The sequence below is a fragment of the Notamacropus eugenii genome, chromosome 5 (genome assembly GCF_028372415.1).
Source record: "Notamacropus eugenii isolate mMacEug1 chromosome 5, mMacEug1.pri_v2, whole genome shotgun sequence".
NCBI lineage: Eukaryota > Metazoa > Chordata > Mammalia > Diprotodontia > Macropodidae > Notamacropus > Notamacropus eugenii.
Genome location: NC_092876.1, coordinates 165,366,291 through 165,378,906, shown reverse-complemented (window position 1 = coordinate 165,378,906; position 12,616 = coordinate 165,366,291). Strand labels below are relative to the sequence as shown.

Genomic DNA, 12,616 nt, shown 5'->3' with positions numbered 1-12,616 from the left:
AAGGTAGTAAATTGTGATCTTAGTAAAGAGGATGAAATCTTTTCAATTCATTGAGTATGATGGGCAAAGAGTAAATCAAGAGGGCACTCTATCTTCAAAAAACACTTGACATTTATCTTCAAAAGAACAAATAACATTTGGAACATATACTTCGTGTTCAGTGTAAACAGACATTATGTACAAGGTGATTGAAAAATAACTGTGATCTTTTGGCAAGTAAATATACCAGTTACCTACCCAATTATTCTTTTCCCAGTGCTTTCAAGTCAATTTAACACATATTTATCAATCACTTTCTATGTGAAAAGCGGTACATTAAGCATCAGTAGAAATACAAGCACATATAAGACATTGTCCACTACACTGTGAGCACCATGAGGGCTCTTTTTTAATCTTTCTTATTTCCTCTATATCTACAACTGCATTCTAAGTAAAATACACACTTAAGAAACATTTGTTGAATTTGCAGTTGTTAGAATTGCTGTCTTCAAAGAAGCTTATGTAGTAGAGGGACAAGGAATATAACATATATATGCCTATAAACATTTATATATGCTTATATATAAGTAGAAATAACTATAATATAAAATAGAATATGATATGTACATAAAAGAAATACAAATTGTTAGATGAATCTTGAGCTTCAAAATACCATTTCTGTCGGGGAATAAGGGAAAGCAACATTGAAGAACTGGCTTTTAAAAGATGATAAGGATTTTAACAGGTAAGGCTGAGAGGACAGTTATCTCAGACACAGAGAACAGCATGAACAAATATAGGGAAATGGAAGTGTAGGACATTGACTCACAGATTTCAGGCTAGAAGGGACATTAGAAAGCACCTTATTCAATCCTCATTTTACATATGAGGAAACTGAGGCCCAGAAAGGGTAGGTACTTTTCCTAAAGCCATATAGGTAGTAAATAATAGATTTTGGGTTAAACCTCAGATCCTCCAATCCCAAACCCTGTCCTCTGTCCAATAACCCTAAAGCCTCCTGTGGTAATTAGTCACTTTTGTTTAAACTGCAGAGTACGTGACGGGAATAGTGTGAAATAAAGCTTATAAAGGTAAGTTAGTGCTATACTTAAATATCAGAGGAAGGGGTCCCTGCATGTGAATTTGAGGGGGGGCAAGGGGAGGAAGAGCGAGCCATTAAAAAGTTTTAAATGGAGGAGTTACAATCGAATTTGTGAATAAGGAAATTAATCTAGCAGCAATTTGAAGGATGCATTCTGTAGAAGGAAAATAGACAGGAAGATGAATGAGAAAAGTATTGCTGTTGTCTGATGGGCCTCTACTATGGATGTGGCCTTAGCAACTGAAAGGAAGACGTGGATACTAGAGAGAATAATAACAATCATAGCTAACATTTACATGGTGATTCAAAGTCATTTAATCCACACACCCCATGAGCAAGGCGGTGTGGCATTACTATCCCCACTGTTTACATCCTGCTAATTTCACTCTCGTATGGAACTCCTAATGAAGAAATTCCCTCCACCACAACAGAATGAAACCTATAGCCTTAGAACTGCCAGGCCTCTGAGTGGTAAAGTGACTTGACCACAGCCACTCAGACTATGGAAAGTGAGCTCAGGTCTTTCTGACTCTAAGACTGGCTCTCTCCTTCCCCCCTCTCTCCCTCCCTCCCTCTTGCTTACCCATCTCTCATCTCTCTCTCTCTGTCTCTCTGTTCCCCTCTCTCCTCTCTCTTTTCTCTCTTCTCTGTCTCCCTCTCCCTCTATCCCTGTTGCTCTCTCCTCCTTCCTCTCTCCCCCTTTCTTTTTCTCCCTGTCCCCTCCTACTCTCTATTCAATCTCTCTCTCTCTCTCTCTCTCTCTCTCTCTCTCTCTCTCTCTCTCTCTCTCTCCCTTCTCCGCCCCCCCCCCCACTATACTATTATGCTTCTCTATCTCCATTTTGTAAGTAAGAAAACTGAGAACCAGAAAAACTAATTAACTTGCCCATGAGCACAGAGCTAATAAATGTTAGAGATGGGCAAGTCTCACCTGACTCTAAGCCCAGTTTCTTCTCTACACACAGCACACAGGTCACAAAAGATACTGCAAATCAGGAGATCTTAACTTAGGGTCTTTGAACTTGTTTTGTATATATTTTGACAATTATATTTCAATGTAATTGGTTTCCTATGCAATCCTGTTTATTTTATTTTATATATTTTGAAACATTATCTTCTGAGCAAGGACACCAGAATATCTAAGGACTAGGAGCCCCTGCTGTAGATGCAGAATTGAGAGGACCTGTTAACCCCTTGGACAGACATGGGAGGTGAGGGATAGGGAATAAGGCTTAGAATAGGAGTAACTGGGGGAATAGTGTGTATACCTACAGTAAGGGAAAAGTAAGATGATTCAGTAAATATTAAGTGACTTTCTGTTCAATAAACTGTGCCAGGGACTAGGAATAGAAGGATAGATAAGACCTAAACAATTAATTCTCTAAAGAAGTTTACAACAGGCAGCGCCAAGATGGTGGAGAGAAGCCAAGAAGCTGCCTGTGCCTCCCCTGTTTCCCTCAGAAACAATGTTAAATCAAACCTCTAAAATAAATCCTAGAGCAACAAAATCCACAAAAAGACAGAGTGAAACAATTTTCCAGCCTAAGGTAATTTAGAACAGGGGTGGGAACCTGTGGCCTCAAGGTCACATGTGGCCCTCTAGGTCCTCAAGTGAGGCCCTTTGACCCAATTCAAACTTCACATGACAAATCCCCTTAATAAAAGAATTTGCTCTGTAAAATTTGGACTCAGTCAAAAGGCAGTACTGAAGGATTTAGAGGGCCACATGTGGCCTGGAGGCTAAGGTTCCCCACCCCTGACTTAGAAGGATTTTAGGAAAGGTCTGTCTCACTTGGGTAAAAGGGGAGTACAGCCCAGCACAGGTGGTGTCCAGGCAAGCCAGTGGGATCCACTTAGCCATAGCACAAATCAGCACACAACACCCTGCAGTCATAACTCAGCAGGCGAGTGCTATAGCAGGCCAGCTGTAAGACCTCCAGTCCAGTGCAGCAGGCAAACTGCCAGCCCTGGAACCCAAGGTATGATAAGTGTGACTATTACAGCCCATCCTAGCATAATGGCCATGCCACCAGCCCCAGAGGATAAATGTTTAGGAAAATATAAATTGTCCAAATTATCAGAAAAGAAAATACTTAAATAATCCTGTTTTAGAAAAAGAAATTGAACAAGTCATCAATTAACTCCCTAAGAAAAAAATCTCTATGATTAGATGGATTTACAAGTGAATTCTACCAAACATTTAAGGAATAGTTAATTCCAATACTTTGGAAAAACAAGAAAAGAAGGAGTCCTACCAAATTTCTTTTATGACATAAATATGACACTGATACCTAAACTAGGAAGAGCCAAAACAAAGAAATAAAATTATAGACAAATTTCCCTAATGAATATTGATGCAAAAAAATTAAATAAGATATTAACAAAGAGATTACAGCAATTTATCACCATGTTAATACATTATGACCAGGTGGAATGTACAGCAGGAATGCAAGGCTGTTGTTCAATATTAGGAAAAATGTTAGCATAATTGACCATATCAACGATAAAACTAACAGAAATCAAATTATTATTTCAATAGATGCAGAAAAAAACTTTTGACAAAATACAGAACCCATTCCTATTAAAAACACTGGAGAGCACAGGAATAAAAGGAGCTTTCCTTAAAATGACAAGTAGGGGGCAGAGCCAAGATGGCGGAGTAGAAAGACAGACCTGTAGAAGCTCCCCCACATAGCCCATAAAATACCTGTAAAAAATGACTCTAAACAAATTCTAGAGAAGCAGAAGCCCAGAATGACAGAGTGAGGGAGATTTCCAGCTCAGGACAGCCTAGAAGGCTGACAAGAAAGGTCTATTGCACCAGGCACAGAGCAGAGTGCAGCCCAGCATGGGCTGTGTGATATGGCAGGGACAGGACCTGGAACAGGCTTCAGGGTGCCACCACCAGCAGCAGTTCCCAGATTGCTCAACCCTCAAATGCCAAAGAGAACTTCAAAGGTCAGTGAGAACTCTCCTTCACCTAGGAGAGGGGAACGCAATCTGGACCACCATCAGCAGCCACCGCAGTGGCAGTGGCCATTTTTGGAGCCTTCTGCCTACAGTCCCTGGGGGAATTGAGCAGCTGATCTGAATCTCAGCCCTGAGCATGGCCCTGGGGTGAGGAGGAGTGTTGGCATGGTCAAGCTGGAGGTGGTTGTGGAGAGGGAATTCTACTCACAGATTCTGGGCAGAAAAGTTTTTGGTTGCTCCCAGACCAGTGCACAGGCCAGGAGAGGAATAACTCCTCTCCCTTGATTGTGTCACACTGGAGGAACTAAGAACTTACAGGTCCCCAGAGTATACCCTCCTCTTGACAAAGGACTCAAAAGTCAAGTAACTGGCTGGGAAACTGTCCAAAAAAGGGGAAAAAATAAGACTATAGAAGGTTACTTTCTTGGTGAACAGGTATTTTCTTCCATCCTTTCTGATGAGGAAGAACAATGCATACCATCAGAGGAAGTCAGGGCTTCTGCATCCCAAACCTCCAAAATAAATATGCAATGGTCTCAGGCCATGGAAGAGTTCAAAAAGGATTTTGAAAATCAAGTAAGACAGGTGGAGGAAAAATTGGGAAGAGAAATGAGAGTGATGCAAGAAAATCATGAAAAGCAAGTCAACAGCTTGCTAAAGGAGACCCAAAAAAATGCTGAAGAAAATAATACCTTTAAAAATAGGCTAACTCAATTGGCAAAAGAGGTCCAAAAACCCAATGAGGAGAAAAATGCTTTAAAAAGCAGAATTAACCAAATGGAAAAGGAGGTTCAAAAGCTTACCAAAGAAAATTATAATGGAGCAGATGGAAGCTAATGACTTTATGAGAAACCAAGAAATCACAAAACAAAATCTAAAGAATGAAAAAATACAAGATAATGTGAAATATCTCATTGGAAAAATAATTGACCTGGAAAATAAATCCAAGAGAGTCAATTTAAAAAGTCATGATCAAGAGAAGAGCCTAGACATCATCTTTCATGAAATTATCAAGGAAAACTGCCCTGATATTCTAGAACCAGAGGGCAAAATAAACATTGAAAGAATCCACCAATCACTTCCTGAAAGAAATCTGAAAAGAGAAACTCCTAGGAATATTGTAGCCACATTCCAGAGTTACCAGATCAAGGAGAAAATATTGCAAGCAGTTAGAAAGAAACAATTCCAGTATTGCAGAAATAAAATCAGGATAACACAAGATCTAACAGCTTCTACATTAAGGAATCAAAGGATTTGGAATATGATATTCCAGAAGTCAGAGGAACTAGGATTAAAACCAAGAATCATCTACCCAACAAAACTGAGTATAATACTTTAGGGGAAAAAATGGTCATTCAATAAAACAGAGGACTTTCAAGCATTCTTGAAGAAAAGACCAGAACTGAATAGAAAATCTGACTTTCAAAGACAAGAATCAAGAGAAGCATGAAAAGCCAAATGGGAAAGAGAAAGCATAAGGGACTTTCTAAAGTTGAACTGTTTATATTGCTACATGGAATAATTTTAACTCTTGAGACTTATCTCAGTATTTGGGTAGTTGGAGGGATTATACACACACACACATACATACACATGTATAGATAGATAGATAGACAGACAGACAGACAGACAGACAGACAGACAGATAGATAGATAGATAGATAGATAGATAGATAGATAGATAGATAGACAGCACAGGATGAGTTGAATAAGAAGGCATGATATCTAAAACAAATAAAATTAAGGGGTGAGAGAGAAATAGATTGGGAGGAGAAAGGGAGAAATGGAATGGGGCAAATTATCTCTCATAAAAGAGGCAAGAAAAAGCTTTTTCAATGGAGGAGAAAAGGGAGAAGGTGAAAGTGGAAAAGTGAAGCTTACTCACTTCACATTTGGCTTAAAGAGGGAATAACATGCTCACTCAATTTGGTATGAAAATCTATCTTACGCTACAGGAAGTAATGTAAGATAGGGAGAAGGGGACAAGTGGGGTGAGGGGAGATGATAGAAGGGAAGGCAAATGGGAGGAGGGAGTAATTAAAACACTTTTGGTAAGGGACAAGGTCAAAAGAGAGAATAGAATAAATGGGGGTGGCAGGATAGGATGGAGGGAAATAGTTAGTCTTACACAACATGACTATTATGGAAGTCTTTTGCAAAACTACACATATATAGCCTATATTGAATTGCTTGCCTTCTCAGGGGGGATGGATAGGGAAAGAGGAAGAGAGAGAAGTTGGAACTCAAAGTTTTAGGAACAAATGTTGAGAATTATTTTTGCATACAACTGGGAAATAAGAAATACTGGTAATGGGTATAGAAATCTATCTTGCCCTACAAGAAAAGAGAGAAGATGGGGATAAGGGAAGGGAGGGGTGTGATAGAAGGGAGAGCATATTGAGGAAAGGGGTGATCATAATCCAAGACATTATGGGGTGAGGGGAGGGGAGAGATGGGGAGAAAATTTGGAACTCAAAATTTTGTGGAAATGAATGTTGAAAACTAAAAATAAATAAACATTAAAAATGATAAGTAGTACCTATACTATCAGCAAGCATTATCTTTAAAGAAGATAAGCTAGAAGCCTTCCCAATAATATTAGGGGTGAAATAAGGATGCCCATTATCACTACTATTATTGAATATTGTACTACAAATGTTAGAATAAATAATAAGAGACAAAGAAGAAGTTGAAAGAATTAGAATAGGCAATGAGGAAACAAAGCTCTTACCCTTTGCAGATGATATAATGGTATACTTAGAGATTCAGCTAAAAAACTATTTGAAATAGTTAATAACTTTAGCAAAGTCACAGGATATAAAACAACATAAATCATCACCATTTCTATATATTACTAACAAAACCTAACAGCAAGAGATAGAAAGAGAAATTCTATTTAAAATAATTGTAGACAATATAAAATATCCAGGAGTCTACTTGCCAAGACAAATCCAGGAACTATATGAACACAGTTACAAAACACATTTCACACAGTCAGATCTAAACAATTGGGAAAATATCAATTGCTCACGGGTATGCTGAGTTAATATAATAAAAATGACAATTCTACTTAAATTAATTAACTTACTCGGTGCCATGCCAGTCAAACTATCAAAAAAGTATTTTCTAGACCTAGAAAAAATAACAGAATTCATCTGGAAGAATAAAAAGTCAAAAATTTCAAGGTAATTAATGAAAAAAATGTAAAGGAAAGTGGCTTGGCCATACCAAATCTAAAACTATATTATAAAATGGCAGTTCTCAAAACTATTTGCTACTGGCTAAGAAACAGAGTGGTGACTAAGTAGAATAGATTAGGTACAAAAGACACAGTAATAAATCACTATACTAATCTACTGTTTCATAAAACCCAAAGACTCCAGTTTCTAGGACAGGAATTCACTATTTGAAAAATCTTGAGAAAACTAGAAAATAATATGGCAGAAATTAGGCATAGACCAACAGTTTACACCATATACTAAGATAAGGTCAAAATGGGTACATGATTTAGACATAAAGGATGATACCTTTATGCAAAGCTTTATGCAAAGCAAATTTGGAGAGCAAGGAATAGCTTGCCTGACAGATCTGTGGAGAAGGGAAGAATATATGACCAAACAAGACATAGAGAACATTATGAAATGCAGAAATTTGATTATATTAAATTACAAAGTTTTTGCAGAAACAACACCAATGCAACCAAGATTAAGATGAGAAACCAGTTTTATATTCAGTGTCTCTGAAAAAGGCCTCATTTCTCAAACATATAGAGAACTGAGTCAACTTTATAAGAATACAAGTCATTCCCTAATTGAGAGATGGTCAAATGAACAGGCAGTGTTCAGAGGAAGAAATTAAAGCTATCTATAGTCATGTGAAAAAATGTTCTAAATCACTATTGATTAGAGAAATGCAAATTAAAACAACTCTAAGATACCACCTTATACCTATCAGATTGGCTAATGTGACAGAAAACGGAAATGGAGAAGCTGTAGGAAAATTGGAACACTAATGCATTGTTGATGGAGTTGTGAAGTGATCTGACCATTCTGGAGAGCAATTTGGAACTATGTCCAAAGGGCAATCAAACTATGCATACCAACTCTCTTTGTGGTAGCAGAGAATTGGAAATTGAGGGGCTGCCTATCAATCGGAGAATTGCTGAACAAGTTGTGGTTTATGAATGTAATATAACACTACTGTGCCATAAGAAACAATGGGCAGGTGGATTCCAGAAAAACCTGGAAAGACTTACATGAACTGATGGTGACTGAAGTGAGCAGAACCAGGAGAACATTGTACCTATCAACCACAATATTGTACAATAATCAACTATGATAGACTTGGCTCTCCTCAGCAATAAAATGATCCAAGATAATTCCAAGAGACTCATGATGGAAAATACTATCCATATCCAGAGAACTAAGGAATCTGAATGCATATTGAAGCATACTATTGGCACTATTTTTTGTTTTTCATGTCTTTCCCCTTCTGTTCTGTTTCTTCTTTCACATGACTAATGTAGAAATGTTTACATAATTGCACACGTATAACCTATATCAGATTGCTTGCCATTTTGGGGAAGGGTTAGGGGAAGGAGAAAGGGACAAAACAATTGGAGCTCAAAATTTTATAAAAAGTGAGTGTTGAAAACTATCTTCACATGTAATTGGAAAAAAATAAGATACAATTCCCAAAAGAGAAAGAAAAAATGAGACACACACAGAAAAAAGATGCTTAAAAGAAATGAAAACGCATGTATGCAAATAACTGTAATACAAAGGAGAGCATAAACTCAAAGAAGTACAGGCAATGTACTGGAAGAAAATGGAGGATCAAGTTGTCAATTTTAGCCAAAGGAGTCAGGGACATCTTTGTGGGCAAGAGGTATCAGTTGTGTTGGGTCTTGAAAGAAGGGAGGGACTTCAACAGAGATAGGATTGAAAGAAATGTAATTCCTCCCAGGAATATAGGCAGCATGAGCAAAGACATGGGAATTGTAGAGAACAGAATGGAAACAATGGAGAGTTGTTCAATCTGGTTGGACTTTATTTATAATATGTGAAGGGAAGTAGTATGAGACAGGACTAGAAGGGTAGGTTGAAGCCAGATCCTGAAAGTCCATGAATACAAGGAAAAAAGAGTGGATAGAGTGATAATGAGTCTGAGTCAGGGACCTGAGTGCGAATTTGATCTTAGACACTTGTTAGCTATGCGACCTGGGCAAATCACTTAATCCTGTTTGTCCTAGTTTCCTCAACTTTAAAATGGGAATAATAACAGTAATTACATCCCATTGTAATGATCAAATGGGATGATATCTGTAGAGGTCTTAGCATGGGTCTGGCACATAGTAGGACCTTAATAGATGCATAGTAACAAATCCTTCCTCCTTCCCTTCTCTTCTCTCTTCCTCCCTCTCTTCTCTTTTTCTTTCTCAATAGGCAATATGAAACCATTGAAGATTTTTCACTAAAGAAGTAATGTGAATAAAATGATAGATTAGAAAGATTAGGAAGGGGGGGGTTTCTATCAAAATTGTGTGGTAAAAATGGAAATACTAGGGTGAATAAAAGATAAAATGTGAAGAATGAATCCACAGGACTGGAGAATTAATTGATAGGATAGGAGAGGTGATGGGTGGAAAAGAGTCAAGGAAGACCCCAAAGACATGAGCCTAAGTATCCTTGAGAATGACAATGACATCAAAATGAACAAAAAAAAATAACTTACAGAGATGGGAAGGGTTTTTTTGTTTTTAGTGGGAGTAGCAAGAAGTGATGACTAGCTCAGTTTCGGACATGAATTTAAGGTACATGATATCTAGCTGGAGTTATCCGATAAGCAGGTGGAAATATAGAGCTAGGGCTCAGAGGAGATGGCCAGCTAAGAGAGATTTGAGAGTCATCTGTATACATGGGAGTTAATGAGATTATAAAGGGAAGAAAGCACAGAGGAAGAGGAGACAGTCAGTGAGAAAGTATTAAGAGAAACCCATGGGTTCGAGGAGGATAAGGAGCCACCTGAGACAAAAAAGAAGAGGAAAACCATTAGAATGATGCATCACAGGAATTAAGGAAATAGAGCAAGAACTGTTGACTTCCCTCTTTTTCTGAATATTCCTTCCTCTTTGATCTTTCATCATAGTGTTCCTTCTTGATTCTCCATTCACTTGCCTAACCATTCCTTCTCAGTCTTATTTATAAGCTGGACTATTCTTCTACATCATGCCCCTAACTAAGAGAGAATCCCAGGGTTCTGTTCTGACCCTTCTCTCTACATTAGCTCTTAGTAATTTCATCAGCCACTCATCGGAGTTTAAATGTCATCTCTATGGAAATGAGTCTTCCAGATCTACGCAGGGCGTCTCAAACGTCTTAGTGCAGTTACAAAATTTTAAATAGCCTAAAACTTAAAAATAAGTTTGAATACCTTAACACTACATTAAGACTTTTAGGACATCTTGTACGTAACAGCTATGCCCCATAGGCATCACACATCTCACATATCTAAAACTGAACTCATTAACTTTTCAGAAAACAAAAACAAAACACAAATCACTCCTCTTATGAACTTTACTATTTCTTTGGAGGATACCACCTTCCTTCCAGTCACCCAGTTTCATGACCCTAAACTTGTCCTGAACTCCCCATTCTCCCTCAGTCTCCATTTTCAATCAGTCATCAAGTCTTATGATTTCTACCTCTATAGTGTCCATCCATCCAATATATGTATTGAGAGTCCCTTGTGCACAGAACCTTGTTTATAAAGTGGAGGAAAAAAACAGTGATTTGTTTGTAAACTACTTGGAAAACTTCAGATGAACACTGCTATCACAGTGCCAAATATTATTTAAACCAATAAAATTGTTATTGTACAGTTGAAAAAAACACATGGTTTTGGGCAGTTTAGATTGTTCTTTTCTCCTTTTCAAGCAAAGAGGAATGTGTTAAAAGTGCCTAACAAAAACAAGACAGTAGGGGCTGGAGAAGCCAAGACGAGCTGCAAAGCTCTCAGCAGGAGATGATCTTAATAAGCAGTTTGAACCACGATTCTCGCTGCCGAGCTTTGTTTCCTGCCAGTTTCAGTTGTTGAAAGTTTCATTAAATTTGTTTTAATGCCTTGTCTGATTTCCCTGTTCTTCAGTGACCTGATTTTTAAAAAGAAACAGCATTTCAAATGTACTGAATACATTATTGCCATGTAAAATTCACTATGGAAAAGAGTTGTTTGAGATTCAAGGGCCCTGAAATCACCAGTGGAAGACTGAAAGGTAGATGTCGCTCAATTAATTCTAGTCAGTCCAAGAACCTCAGCAAGGATGAATATTAAAGGCTAAATGGAGCTGTTGGTATAACTTCATAAATGGGAAATAATTGAGAAATAGATATTTTTCAACTTTCAATCAATTTCAGCTAGTGTAAGGGGGAAAAATGTACCTTTCAGTCAAACTTGCTATGTTAATTTTCTGATGTTTAAAGTCTGTAAACTTAGCTGTTATCCCTTTCCCTCTTAAAAATTGACAAAAATTTATACAACATAGTATTGAAACAATACTTTCTCTGCTTTGAATCATGCCCTTTTTTGAAGGGAGAAGTATTTTGTTTGGGATATTTTTTGCCATCTCGTTATTGGAAGTGTATTTCAGACTTCTAGTTTCTGTTATTAAAAATGAAACACCTACAGTTACGTGGCCTGTAATGGGTCACTTAACTTCTCTGGGGCTGGTTCCTTTATCTGTAAAATGAGGAGAATGGACAAAATTATACGTAAGGTCACTTCAGCTCTACCTGGTCTGTAAGTCTATGAGTAGCTATTTCAGAAACAAGGAAAAGGCTTAGAATTATCTTTTATTCAGGGTTATTGTTGTTGTTCAGTCAATTCAGTCATGTCTGCCTCTTCATGACCCCATTTGGGGTTTTCTTGGCAAAGATACCAGAGTGGTTTGTCATTTCCTTTTCCAGCTCATTTTAGATGAGGAAACTGAGGAAAACCCTGTTGCCTAGAGTCAGTATCATGAAGGTGGGATAAAAAGGAAGTCATTATAAATTATTATTCATCAATATGCTATACTTATTACACTGTACAATTTTACTCTGAATTTACAAAAAGGTTATAATGTGAATTTTCTATTTACCAAAAAGCTGTATGCATTATTTCAATTCAGAAAATCACAGAACTTACTGTATAACTAAATTTAATTTCCAAAGAAATTTTAAATTCAACTATATTTATATATAAAATACACAAAAGCATTTGTAACTTTGAAAGGTGCATTACATACCAGAAAATACAATAATCATGTTAATCATTAAGATGACTTTAAAACCATTAAAAATATGCTTAGGTAAAATAAAGTATAAAATCAACTCATTTTTATGCATTAAGAATCTGGGAGGCAGAAGTGAGTTAGTTCAGGAAAGATGAAAAAGCATAGACCAACAGGGAACCAAATGGAATCAGAACAGTAGCTTCACTTGGGGATAGTCTGGGAAGAGGAATAGCGTGGTCAGTAGGACAAGCACTGACTCTGGCATCACAGGAGATAGGTTCAAACTCCTAACT

The 12,616-nt window shown here is 37.4% G+C and overlaps 1 protein-coding gene across 16 annotated transcripts in view; it reads left to right on the top strand.

The window, feature by feature from the left end:
* The window catches only part of DEUP1 (deuterosome assembly protein 1), a 155,354-nt gene that overhangs the window by 128,444 nt on the left and 14,294 nt on the right, over window positions 1–12,616 (top strand). Inside the window, exon 14 of one of the 16 annotated variants that reach the window (XM_072611383.1) lies at window positions 1,032–1,076. The exons of the other annotated variants lie outside the window; for them this stretch is intronic. Within the exon in view, the coding sequence (XP_072467484.1) occupies window positions 1,032–1,059 (28 nt within the window). The 3' untranslated portion in view covers window positions 1,060–1,076. Of the gene's footprint in view, window positions 1–1,031; window positions 1,077–12,616 lie in introns of those variants that run through there. 16 annotated transcript variants of the gene reach the window in all.